This window comes from Melanostigma gelatinosum (genome assembly GCF_949748355.1).
Source record: "Melanostigma gelatinosum genome assembly, chromosome: 17".
Lineage (NCBI taxonomy): Eukaryota > Metazoa > Chordata > Actinopteri > Perciformes > Zoarcidae > Melanostigma > Melanostigma gelatinosum.
This window is the reverse complement of record NC_136650.1, coordinates 13,063,371-13,082,955: the sequence shown is the minus strand read 5'-3', so window position 1 is coordinate 13,082,955 and position 19,585 is coordinate 13,063,371. Positions and strand designations below refer to the sequence as shown.

The 19,585-nt window shown below is 43.2% G+C and overlaps 1 protein-coding gene across 2 annotated transcripts; it reads left to right on the top strand.

The window, feature by feature from the left end:
• Window positions 1-218: 218 nt before the first annotated feature.
• Window positions 219-18,885, top strand: tinagl1 (tubulointerstitial nephritis antigen-like 1). Of its 2 annotated transcripts, none has more exons than XM_079287427.1 (12): window positions 219-354; window positions 3,192-3,502; window positions 5,145-5,211; window positions 10,075-10,167; window positions 10,268-10,382; window positions 12,130-12,256; window positions 12,625-12,775; window positions 12,905-13,091; window positions 14,417-14,462; window positions 15,362-15,485; window positions 17,937-17,982; window positions 18,125-18,885. In XM_079287427.1, the coding sequence occupies exons 2-12, from the start codon at window positions 3,199-3,201 to the stop codon at window positions 18,290-18,292; spliced, it is 1,428 nt and encodes a 475-aa protein (XP_079143553.1). In that variant the 5' UTR covers window positions 219-354; window positions 3,192-3,198; the 3' UTR covers window positions 18,293-18,885. The 2 variants fall into 2 exon arrangements, with proteins under 2 accessions (XP_079143553.1, XP_079143554.1); XM_079287428.1 differs by lacking the exon at window positions 219-354 and adding an exon at window positions 970-1,056.
• The last annotated feature ends 700 nt before the right edge of the window (window positions 18,886-19,585 follow it).

Here is a 19,585-nt window from a genome sequence, read left to right as displayed (position 1 = left end):
CTGATAAAGAGAGGAAAGGCATGAAGAGATAGCAAAGGGAAAGTGTGTGTGTGTGTGTGTGTGTGTGTGTGTGTGTGTGTGAGGGAGAGAGCACAGATTTGAGGCAGTGAAGCAGGCACAGGGCAGAGAATGAAGGGCGGTCAGAGGGGGGAGTGGTTAAACCTTCTTACTGCCTGTATATAGAGAAGACAGAGCCAGACAGAGCAGATCCAGTGAGAGAGAGAGCGAGGAACAGAGACTAGAGAGACAGACTTTTTACCTCTCTACCTGTGGATGACTTCCTGAGCAGCACACCAGCAAACCTCTGCAGTTTTCTCTCGGATTACCACGCCAGCATTTCTCTCTCAAATCAAGGTAGCAAAGGTTTTTTCTTCACTTTTCAAACAGCAGCCCTCTTTAATACCAGACTCCAGGCAGGTGCCGGCTCAACGGCACAGTACGGTTGATAATGATCTCATGTTACTTTAAATATCTTAATGAATTGTGGGATCTTTTAAACTCTTTTGATATATGTTTGCCTCTCATTATGTCCTTTAAGATTAATTCCACTGTGCTTCATGTGGCCAAAAGCACTGAACTTAAGTCAAGTCTTTACTGTTACGGTATATTTACCTTTTGGGTGTGGGATTGTAGGCTACAATATTAAAGTTATTAATAGGTTCAAGAATACGAGTGGGAGACCGCGATTGATTTTGAAGAGGTTATTGAGTACAATGAGTTTGTGGTGACTCCTCTTGTGTAATTCACAACGAGACTGTTAACACACAAAGACCAGTTATCCCGTCACTCACCTGTTAAGGGTGCTGGCCTCGTGAGACACCTGCACGCTATTCTAAATGGTCTCTGTTGTCCTTGACCTGGTGGGTGTCTTTAAAAATAGAGCTGGACAAATGATCGTCAAGGACTGTGCGAGAGGGAGCTCAACAGGGCTTTTACGCAGACGCACTGAGCCAAGATGCCTGAATTATCTGTTGGGTGGTGCAGTGATATCTCAAAGTTCAGCTGTGTGAAGGAAAGTCAACGAGTGGGGTCATAGGAAAAAGTATATCATTAAAGGTTTGGTGCTTTTTTTTCATGTACCTCTAGCCATGCAGATAGTTTAGGTTTTTAATTGTCCAGATTTTGATTTGTCTCTCGCAAATATTTCTTTCAACACATTTGAAAAAATGACGTTACATTTCAAATGTTCAACATGCTGTTCAAAGCTTTTCTAGAGGCTGTAGGAGAAGTGTCTGTGTTCACATTGAGGTCTGTGCGTTGTCGGGACTAATCTGGACGCTGTTTTTACAAGGAGGTGCCGCTCTTATGTTATATAATGTAGGTGAACTGACCTATTAATAAATAACTGTCTGGGCTTTTGACATTGTCGGAGATTCCTCACAGCGTTGCGCAGTTTACTGAGATCAAGCAGGTAAAAGTTGTGTGTGTGTGTGTGTGTGTGTGTGTGTGTGTGTGTGTGTGTGTGTGTGTGTGTGTGTGTGTGTGTGTGTGTGTGTGTGTGTGTGTGTGTGTGTGTGTGTGTGTGTGTGTGTGTGTGTGTGTGTGTGTGTGTGTGTGTGTGTGTGTGTGTGTGTGTGTGGGGCCCGTTCTGTTCTGTGGGATCAGGAGCTTGGCTACAGCTGTCTGGAGCACTGATGGGCCATATGGCAGCTTCTAAACCTTGTTTCATAAGATAAAAATGAGCTAAGAAGATGGACCCATCAGCTTAAATGGGTGTGTGTGTGTTTCGACTAAAGGGGCAGTCATGCAGATAACAGGACAGCAAAGATCTTTTCCGGAGCCCTGCTTTATGTGCAGAGTGTCCATTGTGCTCTGATTGGATAATTAATTATTCTATTTATGTACGCAGCGTTCCAATTCCTTGTCTTTGTCCGGCCCCATATAGACTGTCACATTCAGTAACCTGAGACACACACACACACACACACACACACACTCAACCACACACATGGATGATTTTGTTTGACGTTTTGTTAAGAATGAGAGTTGTGGATTGCTCGTTCTCTCTCACACACACACACCAACTCTGGTCATTGAAGGTGCTACACGTGTGTACACCCACACAAGAAAATAAATAGTGTGACGATTAAAACCATTAGAGGAACTGTTTCACCTTCTTGCTTCAAAGTTACTGACAAAAAAATAAACTCCAGATCAGGTGACACAAATGCTCGGATGTCCCTTTAATAGCAGTTCGTAAAATTATTGACGAGTTTAATTTCTTAAATCACTCAAAGTGTTGATTTTTTTTTTCTTGATTGTGCCCGTTAATACCAGAGTAACCAGCCGGTGGGTGTGATCATGTACTTTCCCTCTACCTGCCCTGTTACTGTGCCCCAGCATGGCTTTTAGACAACCACTATTGTCTCTGAGGACCGTTAATGGATGTGGGCTGTGTCTGTTCATTCACACTATTTCCTCGAGTGTGACAGATTAGCTTTGACAGCAGGACATTACTTTATTTCTGACTGAGATAGCATGTTGATCTGGGACAATAACGCCCCCTCCCTCACACTAGTAACTGCACTGGCAGGCCCCTCATAGACAAAGTAAAACATTTGATTACAGGGTGATTGCAGTGCACCTGGATGTATGTGTCACTGCATTGGTGAAAATAATAACAGTTCAGAATGTGGGACCCACATTAAGGGCTGAGAATTAAAACAAAATGGTAGCTAAAGAACCTTTCGTCTGAGACCTGAAGCGACCCCATCGTACGTCATTCAACATGTTTAAAGACCTCATCACATACTTGTTTCCCCTCACTGTCTTGCTGAGTGCATTTACATATTTAGCTGCTGTTTGTTTTGGATGCTGGAAAGGAAAGTTGTAAAAATAAGCAGAGGATCTCCAAGCATCACGTGGGTTTCCTGCGAGGTCTGTTTAAATGTTTTGTGTGTGTGTGTGTGTGTGTGTGTGCGTGCTAAGTGCATATGCGTCAGTGTGTTTGTGAATTACACAGCGGGAGGTGGATAATGTGTTGGCAGCAGTCATACCCCAATTATGCTGCTCACAGTGCGACCTCTTCCCATCTCTTCCGGTGGAGTGCGAAGCATTTGTCTCTTGTGGGGAAAAGCAGGCAAACGTTCACAAACACTTTTTTGCTCCCTCATGTAAAGTATCGAAGGGCATGTATTAAATCATGTTCCCTTTACCGAACATCTGGGAATCTTGTATCTTTCCTTTCACAGATTTATCATGAAGCTCTTGCTGTTGTCTGTGGCGGCGCTGCTCCTGGTGGTCGGAGCGAGCACTGCAGAAAGAATCCTGTCAAGAAGGACCAAGAGGGAGCTCGCCAGTCCGCTCCATGTTGGAGGCATCAGGGACCCGTTTGGCTCCTACTGCGAGAGGAGAGGAGGCTGCTGCCCCGGCAGAGACGACCTGTGCACGGTTCCCTACCTGGACACCATCTGCTACTGCGACCTGTTCTGCAACCGGACCGTCGCTGATTGCTGCCCTGACTTCTGGGGACATTGTCTCGGCGTGGAGCCACCTTTCATAGGTGAGTAAAAGTGCACAAGCGAATGAGTTTGTGCAACGGTGCGTTTTGTCGGTGTGTGAGGGTCTGTCGTAGTTAGGCGTCGTAAAGTCAGATTACCCTCCCTTCCACAAAGTTACAATACCCTCCCCTGATAGTTTGTGTAGAGAAGTTCAGATTTAGCACATTTTACCGTCTATCTAACTGTTGAGTTGACCCCATTTGGACTCTCCACACAGTTATAACTCCATTCTCTCATTGCAGAGGTGTAAAGTGTACCTGTGACAGCAGAGGACTGCATGCAAACAGAGCAGGGAACAGTAGGCTTCTTATTAACCCAGCCAGACAGAGGGAGGAGGGGTGGATGGAGGGATGAATGGAGGTCAAGAGAAAGAATGTGGGGTATGCGGAGGGAGGGGGACACAGACAACGGGTGTGGGACGGGAGACAGAGGGGTCGTTACAGGTATGTGTTACCTGGACGACAAGGTAGGGGTGTGACACTCATGCATGTTTAAGAGTGTGTACACACACACACACACACACACACACACATATCCGACTACACAGCTACAAAAGCCTGAAGGAAGGCTATGGCGCTTCAAAAGGAAAGAGGTGACGTATTTGTCTCAGTCTTTGATTGTTTCTCCTATCGCTGCCCTGCAGTCACAGATTGTTGTGTTCCGTGACTCAATATTCAACGCTTTGTTAAACTGGACTTTTCTCATTCTGTCGTCTAAGTCTGTGTACAACATTCATACAACATGCCTCCTTCATGCCACGTAACCTTTTACATTGAAACCACGTACGCTCAGTTCAACAGGAGTCCTCTATATAAAGTCCTTCTATGTCAATGAGTGACTTTTCACACCCTTCAGCTCTGCAGTAACTGAGTTGTGACAGACTGGGTGAGACAGCTGTGAGGGGGATGATGGGTAACAGAGGGCCTCAGTCATAAATCACACAATCAGCTCTGGGCCTCACCCCAGAGACGAGGAAACCTGCTCACACTGTAAATCCTCAGCCGGCTCATTCCGTAAATACCGTATGCGATTCACACTGACGGCACCTTCCACTGTAAATCAGGCTGTAGATAAACCTCATTGTGAATATTTTGGCCAACTCCAGTGTCGTTTCACAAGCCGTAAGTAAGCAGGGTTCAAACTTCAAATCCATTCCAAAAGAAATGCTGATGTTTGTTTGTGACGATGCTGAGTGGACCATTGCAGCTCACAAATGTTCACGCTTTTCTGGTGCTTAGTCGTGGACGTAATGGTAGGCTTCTTCTGTGGCCCTTTCCCTCGGTCTCACTAGAGGTGGTGAAGTAGAGCGTAAGCTGGTTAAAGCATGACGAAGGCCCAGGAAGCCTGGGAAGGCAGGAAAGAAGCCAACGCCACATTCCTACACGGGATTACTGGAGCTCAGAGCTCCTTAGAACTCGCATACATTCTGTGTGTGTACACTCTCACAAAGACGTAAACACTCTGCTCACACACACACCTGAGGAGTTAGTGATAGCCCTTTTATTTATTGTGATCACAAGTGAAGGAATTTGGTCAGTATGTTTGTATCATATTAAGTGTGAGTGCTTTAAATATAAGTGCATCTCTGTCTCCCATTTGTGTCTTTGCTTGTATATTAAATTTCCCCTCTTTGTCTCCTCTCAGGCACATGTGAAAGAAATGGAAACAAGTTCTTTTCTGGGCAAACATACAAAGAGAACTGCAATTTATGGTATGTAACCCTGTCTTTCTTCCTCTTACTTCTCTTTCAACCTCTTAAATCCTGGGCTTTCCCTTAAATGTCCTTTTAAGTGGCTTTAAGCTTGAAAAACATGGCTCCCCTCACTTTATCTAAATGCTCCGTGTATACTTGTTCTAACACTTCACACGAACCAATGCATGCATATGCTGAATGGCACATTGAAGCCCAAGATGCCAGGTCTTCATGGATGCACCATTGAAACAAATTGTAGATGTGTTGTGCCTCACTTTTCTGCTGATTTCATGCTGACATACAGTGCTTTGTGTTCTTAAAACCTCTGGGATTTGTAGTTGGTGGGTTCACGAAATATGTTGGTGCACTGCATGTGTTTCAAGTAATAAAAACACTGGTGACATCATATTCAGTTTTTGTATCCGTATTTTTGGTTATATTGATCACATGATCTTTACACACACACACACACACACACACACACACACACACACACACACACTGACCCTGTCTACTTCCTCCTTCCTCTACTGTGCGTCATACCTCTTTGTCTGTAACTGGTCATTTTTCTTCGAAGGAATACAAACAGTAGGAAAAGCACAGGTGTAAAAAATAAAATGAATGACGACGGAATTCCATTTGGCTGCTTCAGTTTCAGGTCACCGGTCTTGTGCATGCTGGCTCACTGTGATGGTTTACTGGGACACTTTAGTAGAACGGAGCCATCGTTAATGTTAGTCATACTTTTCCTGCTATGACGAGTCAAAATGTCTGCTGTGAAAAAGGCCAATAGTTCAGTGTGGGAGTAATGAGATAGAAAAGGAAATAAAAAGACAAAGTTTGCTTTGTTTTAAGAACAATATTTCGTCTCGTTTTTAAACTTAAGAGTCCATGTATTGAACAGCTAATACTGATGAAGTCGGTTTTTATTCATTCCAAAGCTTTTCTCTGTTCTGATCTGAAGAAAAGCTGCATAACTAAATCAAAACAGGCCCCATGCTAATGTTTCCCATCTAGTCGCTTTGTGTTTGACGTTCATATCCCCCAGGCCGACTGAGTAGCATGGTCGATTTAACCTTAATTGAAATAGACTTTCTTCTGATCCTCTGAACTGTTCTTACTTTGATGTGGATACAAAAGTGAGGCTGGAAGTTCTACTACGAAGCTCCTATATTCTTGTTTTGACTCTTTGATTCGAGCTCCTTGACAATCCTGTATTATGTCTCCAATTGGACAAATTTCCCAAACAACTCTTCACTTTATGACCCTGACATGAGCTTAAGCTATTCAGAAAACATTATTTTCGCTCTCAGTGACAGCATAGTGCATTTATATCTCCATGGCCTTCTACACCCTGAAGGCACCAGAGGCCATGTGGCTGTTGACATTTGTTCTGCGTGATAATATTAACCGTCAAGGAGAGGTAAAGCAGAGCTTGACCTACTAGAGGAAGGAGACGGAGGAGGTCAAGTGAGAGAAGGCAGGAAAAAGGGAAGTTTAATTCCTCACCTGTCCTCTACTCTGGTTTCTCTCGTCTGTCATTCGATGTTCCTCAAAGACCCTTTGTGAACCCTGTGTGAACATGAACGCCAATGTTGATTTAACATCCATTTGTACATCCCTATGATATTCATCCTCATGCATAAAGGACACACTGTTTGTCATGACATGTCTAACCCTGACCCCGCTGATCTCCACTTACAACCTAGCAGCTGTTTGACTCCAAAAGCTGTGCTGTGTCAATCTATAGGCCTGAAGAATGACTTATCATTGCAGCTCAATTAGGTTTGACTTAAAGGGTCTGATGGGTCCGCAGATAGGCCAGGATGGCGGTTGATAAATGGCCGGGCGAATGTTTCTCCTTAAAGGAAATACCTGTGGAAGCCGCATGTTGAATATAACCTCCAGTGTCCTAGTTCACCAGAAAACATCGTTTATGTGCTAACTCTCCCTGTCACGGGCAAACAAAAGAGTCTTATGCACATATGCTCTCACACATGCTTGTTAAGGCAATACACATGGATGCTTGAGAAATCGCACCGCAGCTTTGGCGCCGAGGGACACACGCACTCCCTTTTCCTACTCCTACTCTCTCCACTTATTCATTTCCCAAACGTGCGTCCTCCCACCTCTCAGAATCAGGGCTGCAGGGTGGAGGAGAGGGCTTCCGCTTTGAGTTGACAGGCAGCTCTCCCTCTTTTCCCTCCAAAGTCTCTCATTAGCAGTTATCAAGCTCCCGCTCACGGTTGTCTAACCTCCTGCATGTCTTCTCTAACCACTGGCCAAACATCACTGATACAGTCAATAAAAAGCTGCTCTTTGACCATCAGTACCGCAATCTGTAAAACCTCTGGGCAGATCGTGTCAGTGCTAGAAAGCATAGAAACACAACCGGAGTTAGCATGAAGTATTAGTGTGTGTGTGTGTGTGTGTGTGTGTGTGTGGTCGTGTTTCAGAGACCCAGCAGGGAGGAGTGCAGTATGAGAGGTGATACACACTCTGTAGGGTCAGTGTGACTGAAGGGGAATTTAGCCTCTTCATCATTGTGTGTGTGTTTAATGATCCTCTTGGGCAGGTTCTCCTCCCTGTAAACATGGTGTCTAAAATGTACAGAAGACTTCATGGTTGGACGTCTATACAGGCCTCTGTGGGAAACATCCCTCATTCGCTAATGCACCCATTTACTATGTTATTCCTGAAACAGCGGCTGACCTTGCAGCTGTTTATTTTTGGTGGCTTTGTAACTTTATTTAACCACGTGGGGAAAATAATATTTACAGTCAGACAACCGAGACACCAAGAAAACATCAATAAAGCTTTAAAATCTCCAAGTCTCCGAAGAGTAATGGAAGAATTTTGTTTGCATTTCATTTAAATGCTGCATATTACCTGAATCTAGTCCGGTCAGGATGAATGTGTCATAAGCAGACCAACTTTGAGATACAGAGAGCAACGGAATTTTTCATGACTGATAAAGCGTGCTATGATAGTTTGATATTTTAGGAAATTATCCAGTCAGTTAGCTTAGGTTAGCATAAAGACTAAAACTAAATCCTGATTATACAAACAAGATATATTGTGTTAATTATTGAGCTCTGCAGATGCTGGAAGGCAGATTGTGTTACCTTTGGACCAATCCAGACTAGTTCCCCCTGTTTCCAGTCTTTATGCTAAGCCAAGCTAACTAGCTGTTGGCTGTAGCTTCGTATTTATTGTATAGGCAGAATGTGTGTTTACCAAAATATTAAGCTATATTGATGATATAACTCGTTCATATTTGTTATTAATAGACAAGTAGTTATGAAACAGCATGACATTGAAGAATATCTACTGAGTACATTTACAGCAGGGGTCTCAAACTCATTTTCACTCCGGGCCACATCAGCATCATGGTCGCCCGCAAAGGGCCGGTTGTAAATGTAACTACTCGTAACATATTGTTAAATAACTCTCTGCATTCACAGTTTAAAGTAGTCTTCAATGTGCTCACAATACATTTCCATGTTAAATGTACAGTAAGCCAAAGAGCTGCTTCTATGACTGTGTTTAAGTATCTGATAATTTTGACTGTCAATCTCATAATTTTGACTTTCTATCTCAGAATTATGACTTTCTATCATAGTTATGACTTTCTATCTAATAACTTCGACTTTCTATCTCATAATTTCGACAATAGGGATATTTTTACTATTATTAGTCTAACTTAAAAAAAAAAAAATAAAAAAAAAAATAATAATAATGATTTAAACCTTTTTTTTTGCTGGCGGATTCGCGGGCCACATAAAATGACGTGGCGGGCCGAATTTGGCCCGCGGGCCGGGAGTTTGAGACCCCTGATTTAGACATAAAAGTTGACCCACCAACAGTTTTATGATTTAGAAAAGTCATGTGTAAATCACTGCATTATCTCTGTAATTATTCTTTATTATGCTATGAAGTTTATAAAGGACAGGCCTTCGTTGTTTTGTTGTGTCCAGACTATTTAGGAACTAAATGTGGTGGAATATCCTGAAGATCATTGTAGTTTTAAACAATGAATCAGCGAGTTCAGGGAACTCTTGTGTGAACTTGTACATGAAGCTGCAAATCATTTACTTTGAAGTATCAGCGGAAAGGTGAACTGAAGTGCCCGGTGACTCATCTGTGTGAGTAATCTCTCTGTCTGGTACAATTTTAAAGTGCTCTTACTTCAATGAAGCACTTCCATTTTATACTTTACTGCATTTTGGAGGTAAATCACTTCTTTTCTTTTTTTACTCTACATTTATTTTATATGATACATTTTGATTATTTTTGCCGATAAAACTTTGAATGCAGGAATTTTACTTTTAATAGTCCTTTTATTTCAGTGAAGAAGGATCTTGATACTTTCACCACTAGTTTGGCCACACGCACACACACACACACACACACACACACACACACACACACACACACACACACGTCTTCACAGTGAGTCATCAGAAAGTACACATTGGAAGTTATTTTTGAGCATCCCCTAAGTCAACATTGTCGTTAATATCCTGCTTCTATCTCGTCTGTTATCTTCTTGACTTTTCCTTTGCTTCCTTCTGACCAAAAATGGATCCTGGTTCTGCAGCCTTAAAAGGCTGAATGTTTCCTTTAACCTCTCCCTCTGTTTCTCACTCCCTCGCCTGTTCTTTTTCCATTTTTTACTGACATTCTTCTCTCAATTAACTTCTTATTTGGGAACTCCACTGAGCCCTTGAATATTTGTCTATGTCTTAGATAGTCCTTATATTTTAGCGGTTGACTTCACTGGCTTTAGCATAAATATGAAAACTATAACTCGTGTAATTGCAGCCGCTAATGCCGGTCTCAGCTCTTTGTCCCTAATGTCTGTCTGTCTGTCCTCTGCAGTACATGTGGGACCACAGGACGATGGGAGTGTGAGCAGAACGCCTGTCTGATGGAGCCGGACGTCATCGACGCCATTAACAGAGGCAACTATGGGTAAAACAAACAAACACGTACTTGATGACATGATATTCTACAAAAAGATTTGTATCACACATGGTGACAAACACATTCTCTTCCTGGTTTGTGCTTTCAGATGGAATGCAGCCAACTACAGTCAGCTCTACGGCATGACTCTGGACGAGGGCATCCGCTTCCGCCTGGGCACACAGAGACCCTCCAGGACGATTATGAACATGAATGAGATGCAGGTACAGCACAGTATTCGTCCCTAAAATGTACTTCTGGGGTTGGTGGGACGAAGAAAGAAATAATTGGGTCAATGTTCCGAAGGCACAGACACAAAGTTCAGTGTTGATACTCATATTCTGAAGCAAGTCATAAAAACCTTGCCATCCTCATCCTTCATATAAGGATTTGAAGAATATCGTGTTTCTTGTTGCTGGGTGTAACCTCTTAAATCCCATATTATGTATTTGTTGTTCCCACTGAAGCTGTATGACGTCATATTTGTGAATTGTTAGTTTTGTCGTGGCTTGTCACTTCTTCCAAGGCTCCTGCATACTTCCTGCAAGTGATATGGTGATATTACTGTGATATGCAGGTTTGAAACCTATTACAACAAAGGAGCGCTGATCAAAACATTTCTCGCTTAATTATGGTGGCTTGTTGGTATGCGATGGCGACTCTGGGTGGAACATCAGCCCACTCTGATCCGCTCGGTCTTTGTTTATATTTCACCCAGACAGATTACATAAAACGGAACCAAAACATCAGATAGAAAAGATGGAGGGGATGGTGGCTGCCTGGAGAATAAAGAGCAAACCTTGTCTTCAGTCTGCACCCCCCCCACCTCCATCCATCCATCCCCACTCCCCCTGTTTACCTCTCCCAGCATTCCATCACTACTTCCACCCTAAAAAACTCACAACTCCCCCTCCTTCCGCTGTCAGCGTGTCCCGACCCGTGCCAGGAACCAGATCAGAGACTTGCAGCCCATTCTTAAATCTCTCTGTCCCACTGTCCTTTCATGTCTGTACGTAGACTCCTGTGTAAGGGATGGAAAATCATAAATTCATGAATTACTTAACTTAATTCATGTATTTAGACATCGGCCATTTCCCCCCTTTTATCAAACCTTTACATCAGGTGTTTCAGGTGTCTGTCTTTTGGACCTTGACCTTCCACAACTACAAGTCTCAGACCAGCAGCACATTCTTTAGTTATGTATCAGGTGGCAGTCTGTACTTTGAATACCTTGCTATTAATCGGAGGAATGCTGCACAGGAGCCAGGCTCTTTGAGAAAGAGAGAGAGGGGGGCGGGGGGGGGGAGTCAGTTGTACAGAAGTGTGTGCTCCGTTATCCCACATAACGGAGAGATTAAGAGTGGAGACGAATAGATTGAGTATGTTCGGTATGTGAGAAGCATCTGCCAGTGAACATGCGCTATCAGGAAGATATTTCTACTCCATCATCCTAATTAGGATTTATCATCACAGTGACATTGGTGCCTCCATGAAAGAGTTGGGTTGGTTCAAATGACGCATTCAATGTAACCAAACGGCCTCGTGCTTTCATGGAGAGGACCGGGATCAAAGTCCCCGTCTATTCTACAGAGATTGACACTGGGCCAAATGGTGCTACGTGCTTGTGAATGAGTCCCTTCCACTGCAGCGTTGATTAGCAGATTTATGTAATCTGCCCGGGATCCAAACTTGTCATACAAAGCCGTCCACAAGTACTTTAATTAATTGCAGCTGTTAGTTTGTGGGCAAATGATTACATTGTAAGTCCCACTACTGCAACTCTGTGTTGGTGGTTTAAACCGCTATTTCCTCCATTTTTCTCTTAATCCTTGTTTAGAAATTATGGTCTGCCACTTATGGTATCAATTGTTTTCACTGAGAAACATTAATGTTTCCTCAGTGAGACTTGTTCTGTGAGAGTGTGACGGTGATTAAGCTCTACTGACTTGACTCATTTTTCCTCTCTGTCAGATGAACATGGATCCTGAGAGTGACGGTCTGCCTCTCCACTTCAACTCGGCAGAGAAGTGGCCAGGAAAGATCCATGAACCGCTGGACCAGGGCAACTGTGCTGCATCCTGGGCTTTCTCAACTGCAGGTAGAATACATGAAGACAATGCAGGGAAATATGGGATATCATTATAAGACGGGCAGAAAATAGAACAAAAACTTGTGAAAGTGTCGCAACAACACCTATATACCCAATACTTTTATCTTAAATGGACATGACAATGTGCTGACCACGAAAAGTCTTCCTCAAGTTTATGGTTGAAATATATCGTCTTTCTGTGCAGATTTGTTATCCAGCACCTGCAAAATGTTTGTGGATATTTATGATTACTTTAGCTTCCTGAAGACACAAATTGTTACAATTATAGAAAACAAAACTAAGTGTTTTAATAAAATAATAATAATGAAAAGGTTTTAAGCATGATATTTTGTAATAAAGCCTGTCCTTTTCACTAGCTGTGGCATCAGACAGAATCTCCATCCAGTCAATGGGTCACATGACTCCTCAGCTGTCCCCACAAAATCTTATTTCCTGTGACACGCGCAATCAGGGAGGGTGTGATGGGGGGCGCATCGATGGAGCCTGGTGGTACCTCCGGCGTAGAGGGTAAAGACTATCTTTTTATTTAATCTTCAGTAGAAAGCAAAGCAACATACAATACCTTTTTGGCGATTACTTGGTAACAGCCTTCTAAAGATTAGGCACATCTTACCATCGCTCCTCTTCCCTCCACAGAGTGGTGACAGAAAACTGCTATCCATACCAACCCCCGCAGCAAACACCAGTGGAGGTGGGCCGCTGTATGATGCAGAGTCGCTCCGTCGGCCGGGGGAAGAGGCAGGCCACACAGCGCTGCCCCAACACACACAACTACCAAAACGACATCTACCAGTCCACACCGCCCTACAGGCTCTCATCCAACGTAAGCACTGCACAAACACAAAACAATACATGCATAAACAGGTATGCCAACACCGACCAGCACATGTTCCCAGTACCACAGGAAACATGCAGCTTTAATAAGCTTGCTGTGCATTTTTGGGAATTCCTCGTGCTACAGTAAACTATAATCTCTCCCACGTGTTTATTAAAGTATGTGTTTTCGCAGTCTTTCCTCGTGCACTCCTTCGTCAATGAACATGGGAATGTACAGGATTAAGTGCTCGACAGCGCTGAATCAATGAAGGGCAAAGAGTTGCATTTGTTCCTGCATGTTCGCCACCGTCATGGTCCGGGAAGTTGGATTCAGGATTTGGAAGGTTGATTGAAATATAATACAGAATTGAATCAGTTCTTATTGTAGACAGATTCAGATATAATGTACTGGATATACAGGCCAGTGAGTCAATTAAACCAATTTGCAGACTATCATCATCCATAGTCATTTTATCTACTAAAGATCAAGATTCAATAGTCTATCTGGAATTAGATTTCTGTGTTTACCTTCTAATATCAATGTCATCTATTCATGCTCAGCTCCAATAGTGAGTTGAATAAACCAGAGTCAGTCAGTCGATATGAGAGCAAAGTGACTGAACAGAATCAGAATAATGACTTTGTCTTGGTGTTATAGCCATAATAAGAGGAAATTAAATTACAGGCAAAGTACTGCAAGAGTAAAACATATATTTCTAGAATAGAAAAATTGAAAGTGAAAATATTAAAAAACATACCAAAATATTGGTATTTTCTATAGAATGAGAAATAAAAAAGTGAATAATTAAACTATGAGCTCTACTTGGTTGATATTTGAAGGCACAATTACAAATTGCTGTGACAAAAGTGTAATGTTTGTCTTACAATTTTAAAAGCTGGCTGATCTAAATCGATAATGTTCCTCTAGTCATGTGGTCATGTAGAAAGCGCCTCTGGCCTTTTTAGCACAAAGTATCACGTAACATTCACTGAAACCGTTTCCAGAAGCCGTCTCTGCATGCAGCTCGCTGCATCTCCTCCAATTCAAAGTCGACCGCTGAGCTGCAGCCGACATGTGGTTTTGTCAGCCAGCATCCATCATTGCTAAATGACGGCTAATGTCTCTCGAAATCATTACAGCCTGCTGTTTCTGTCTCCCGATGGCCTGTGAAGTCAATACGCCAGCCATTAAGGACTCAATGTTGTTATCGGACGTTTAACATCCAGCGGGTTGTTTTCATCCTCTCCATTTCACGAACATGTAATGATCTTCCTGTCCTTCTCTCTCTCTCTCCTCTGCCTATAAATCCTTCCTTCTATCGTCTCTCTCAGGAAAAGGAGATCATGAAGGAGATTATGGATAATGGCCCTGTGCAAGGTAAGGCAGTTAATATGTTCGTGTCAACATTTGCTCCCATGTGAGTGTTATTTAAAAAAACCAAACAATAATATACTTCCAAGGGACACATAAAGTCAAACACAGCCTCATGTTAGGTATCCGACCTGGGATGATGTCATGTTTGACCTTGTCATCGTGATGGTTTTGTCCTATGTTTCAACTTTGACCCCGAGTCACCTGGTCAGAAATAATGGGCCTTCATGTCAGTGTAGTTGAACTGACCTTCCTTTACTGGCCCGACTCACTGTCTGGTGCCAATCTGGACCATTGTCAAGTGTGTGTGTGTGTGTGTGTGTGTGTGTGTGTTTGTGTGTGTGTTTCTCTATGAGCCTGTGCCAGCTTCTTGTTTTATTGTTTAGCAGTCCAAGAAAACTTATTGGCTTCATATCAAGTTTCCTTTTTGCCTTTGAGCTTCTCTTTGATACAAAGGCCTAGAAATGTGTGTGTGTGTGTGTACGCGCGCGTACTCGCGCATTGTACGAGTTGTTTATAAATGAGGAGTCCACACACTGTTCTCAGCTACAGACCTTTGGATTTAGTGCATGTGGCCCTCCAAAAGAGTGAATTTCTCAACTGTACATCCGGAGAGTTTTTTTCTATTGAGCTGGAATAAGAAAATGAAGCTGTGCAACACACACACACACACACACACACACACACACACACACACACACACACACACTGTTGCCCTGTCTGATGTCTGGGTGTGTGTGACTCAGGAGGGAAATTGGAATTTGTTTGGTGAAATTAGGTAATTGCTTAGAGATTAATTGTTGTTTGAATGAGATGTTGATCTTTCCCTTCAATAATGGGTTCAAGCAACCTAAATAGTCATATTGTGTGTGTGCGTCATTTTCCCTGCTCGTTTCTTCTTGCAGCTATTATGGAGGTCCATGAGGACTTCTTTGTCTATAAGAATGGGATCTATAAGCACACTGATGTCAGCTTCACCAAACCTCCACAATACCGCAAACACGGCACACACTCGATCAGGATCACTGGGTAAGTTACCACACGGTGCAAAACATTGTTTTGTTTCATTTGCCCTCTCGATTCCAGTCACCATGTGTCTGGTTTCACTGTTGCTACATGTTCAACTGATGCCATTTCAGCAGAAACAAATGTTTATTTGAGACGAATCAGGTTTCAATTGTGTAGCTGCCTGATTCAAAGCTCCACCTGCATGAGACACACCTTGGCTCCACTCCTCCGTCTGCCCCAGACGAGCCCCCCCCCCCCCTGCTCCTCTATCTAGTCACTACGGGGACCACAAATATGTCGGCGGGTAGACAGCCGACACACCTGGATTACCTGCCCCCACCCATCTGTCTCTCGTTATTTCCCCGTCCTCCTGGCTCTCCTGCCACATCTCTGTGGTGTCTCCAACATCACTCCTCAGCTGACCATCTGACCCATTGCCCGTCCTGCTTCCTCTCTTTCTCTCCTCTCCACATCCAATCCAAAACACTCTTGTTATCATTTTGACTGTCCGCAGACAGACAGGTAGTAGTTCACTGCTCTTTGTACTGTGGTTTGGATAGCAGTGGGTGGTTTTGACCCGTAAAGAGTCATCCAGCTGGTTTTAAATAAGCGATAGTTTCACTTTCCAAATTACAAAAATGAGCAGCTACCTCGTAATGGGGGTCTAACGGTGGCTGAGGAATGTGTGTTTGGGAGCAGGTGACTGTACCACAGAGTCTGAGCTTGTCCACAAACATCAGTTTCTACAGACATGGCATCTCAGCTACGATAAAAACAGTCTCTGCTTTTATCTGCTTGGCCATTGGTGAAGACAAAATACAAACCATTTACAGGCAGCTTTTCATGTGCGTGTCTTGCATGTGCAGTTAATGACATTTCATTTAATGACATCATATGGCATGTAAAGGTATGTGTATGATAAACACTCCAACCTGTACTTAGCTTGTACTTCATACTTCACAAGCATGCAATGTTTCTGTAATTACGTCTCTACAGCATGTCAATAACCTGTGGAGGTATGCATTGTGTGAAATGATGCTGAGGATGTGGATTCCCACCTTTCCTGAATGCCTCCTGCTCTTTGGCTCCTTCTCACGAGTGATTCCCCACCACTCACTTGGTCAGTGGATGTGGACGTAGCAGCGACACGGGTTTAGGGACGGAATGAGGGCGGGCGGAACATAGTGTTTTGAGCTCCAACCTGCCAGCTACAGGCATCAGTGTGTTTTCATATGCCAAATCCCATAGCGGTGCGTTCCTTTAAGCCCAGGGCCTGGGAAAGTTTGTGGAAAGAGCATTGAGGTCCACTGTGGTGGAAAGGGCATTGTCTGGGCCGCTGATCCTGACTGCACCGGACAGAGGGAGGGGATCAATCCTCGGAGAATAGGTCAGAGGTGGGTTGAGGGGCGTTGGGGAAGGGCGGGGCACATGGGCACAGCGGTATGCCCATCATTGTCCCAGCATGAGCAAGTGAGCTGATTGGAGGCCATATAAGTGATCAGCAGTGGTCCGATTCTGTCTGGCTCTGTTCATACCAATAAATCTACAGGCAGGCATGCATGTGGGATCACACACACACACACACACAGGTGTGAATGTGCTCTTACTCACAAGCACAAATCCCATCTCTCCAATCTGGTTCAGATTGTAGTTTGCATCTTTGTTAACAACGCTGTTTTTAATGTGTCTGCGTTTGGTCAATGTGACTTCTGACTGTAATCAGGGAAACACTGCATACATAGATACGCTCACTGATAGAAGGTTGACACCATCTGCCTGTGTTGTGGTGGCAGGCTACTGAGTTTGTAGAGCCAGAGGCCGGCCGCTCTTTTTCCCAGCAATCCTTTCGCTTATGAAAGATAACAAGTGATTGGTCTCTGGGGAAACGAAAGGCCTGGAGTGCAAAAACAGGATGGGAATTTGCTTTGGGAGAATGTTTTGATCATGAGGAGCAGCAACGCAGGCGTATAAAAGTTGGCAATGGCTATAAGAGCAAAGTGCAAGGCATGATGGGAATGTATTGGCCTTTCGCCAAGGTTCCCTGAGAACAATGCTGCTAGCAAGGAAGAAGGTTCAAAATAGGCCTTGAAGTTCAGACTCACATATGTATATTTGGGCATTTTTATGTCGTTGGTGTTGTTGTCTGACGGGACTGAGGCGGTGTTCATGTCCTTCCTGTTTCATATCCGGTGTACGGAAATGGCGACGGAAAAGGGGATTCCGTGTTCCTTGGCTTGGAATGGTGTAGGAGTGCAACTAGGCGGTGTCCAGGCATAAATACTCTGTTTTCAGGATGTTGGTCTAAGTTAACACATTCCTGAGAAGTGTTTGCAGCTGACATGTTTGTTGGACAGCATCCATACTCTAAAATTAGCATTTCAACTCTGACACAGCTGATTTTATATCTGTATTTAAGGATACGTTTGGCTCTAATGCATTGTGAGTAACCGTCCTCTCTGCTTTGTGCACCAGGTGGGGAGAAGAGAGAAACTTTGATGGGACATCAAAAAAATATTGGGTAAGTCATTGTGCAAAATATGCCCATGCCCAAATGAGCCCTTAATTGGCTCAAATATTTCTCATGTAAAATAGATTTTAAAGGGACTGATTAACTTTGAATCGTCCTCGTCCGTACTAAATTTGACGATTTGATTTTTCAGATTGCTGCCAACTCCTGGGGAAAGAACTGGGGAGAGAAGGGCTACTTCCGTATCGCTCGTGGGGACAATGAGTGTGAGATTGAAACGTTTGTGATTGGTGTGTGGGGCAGAATCACGATGGAGGACATGCACAGCCATCATCACCAACATCGTCGCCGGCACATTTAGAGACACGATGTTAAAACCCTGACACAGACCTTTTTGTTTTTAATCCCACCTATTGATGTTTTTCACCCCAGAGAAGAAGAGTCTCAGAACTTCAGCACATCCCCTTACGCATCAAGTTGGCTGGGACAGCTTCAAAAACCAACCCCAGAGCGCCTTAACCCTCTCATTTTATACCTTACTTCACTCTGGGGATCCACACAACCCCTCTTCTCATCCATCTTTACCCTGTTTAAGAGAACAGCCTTCCCCACTCTTCCTGTAACTCAAGGTTTATGGCACCAAAACAACAAAGAAACTCAACTAAGCTGAAGCTCTTTTGCGTCGCCTTAGGCACCTCAGGTACCTACTGATCCAAAGACCACATTCCCAGAATCCTCAACGTAATATCTGGTGAGACATGTCAATGTTGGGTGATGACAAAAGCAGAAGCTCAGTCTGATCTGTTTATTCTTCTTTGCGCTTCTTTGTCCATCTGAAACCTCGGTCTTTTCTAAATCTATGATCGAGACAGACCCAATTTCAGACGGACAGTTTGAAAAGGAGGATATCCGAGAGGCAGATAATCAGACATCTGACCCTTTCAAAGAGACACACCCAGCGGAACTGTGTAATAAATACATATATATATATATATATATATATATATATATATATATATATATATATATATATATATATATATATATATATATATATATATATATATATCTCATATCATGACCTTACTGACATTTACTTACTGTCAGTTATACCGAGTTCACAGTACGGCTAATTCCCTCAGTTTTAGAGAGGACACTTAAATGGAGTTGTAGAGTTTCTCACATATTCCACTAAACTTGTAGAATCTGACACCAGAAACAGAAGATTTCATGTGGAGTATTAAGATCACAAAAACTCAGATTTGGGATTTTAAGAGGTTTTACAGCAACAGTACTGGACATTTTAAAGCAATTCAATCATGAATTAAATGAAATCTTAGCCCTTGAGATTAGATAAGATTAAACGTGTATCATTTGGCTGTCGGTGAAATAAATAATTGAAGTCACACTTGATAAGAAAAGTCACCACTGACAATGAACGTATACATAGAAGCCATGCTGCCATTCTTGACACCACAATCCCATTTAAAAGATGAATCCCTGGTGCGTTAAACGGAGTTCTTTGGACCACTGCGAAAGACAGTGTTAGTCTATAGCAGTCTTAATTAGCTCCGTTCTGTGTACACTGTTACAACGTGAGCTAAAGAAAGTTATTTTTTTGTTGCAGTTATGTTGTGAAGTTTTATTTTACTGC

Coding starts and splice junctions, on each gene's coding strand:
- tinagl1 (XM_079287427.1), top strand. CDS start 3,199: ATGAAGCTCTTGCTGTTGTCTGTGGCGGCGCTGCTCCTGGTGGTCGGA. Junction 3,503..5,144: donor CGTGGAGCCACCTTTCATAG/GTGAGTAAAAGT, acceptor GTCTCCTCTCAG/GCACATGTGAAAGAAATGGA. Junction 5,212..10,074: donor AAAGAGAACTGCAATTTATG/GTATGTAACCCT, acceptor TGTCCTCTGCAG/TACATGTGGGACCACAGGAC.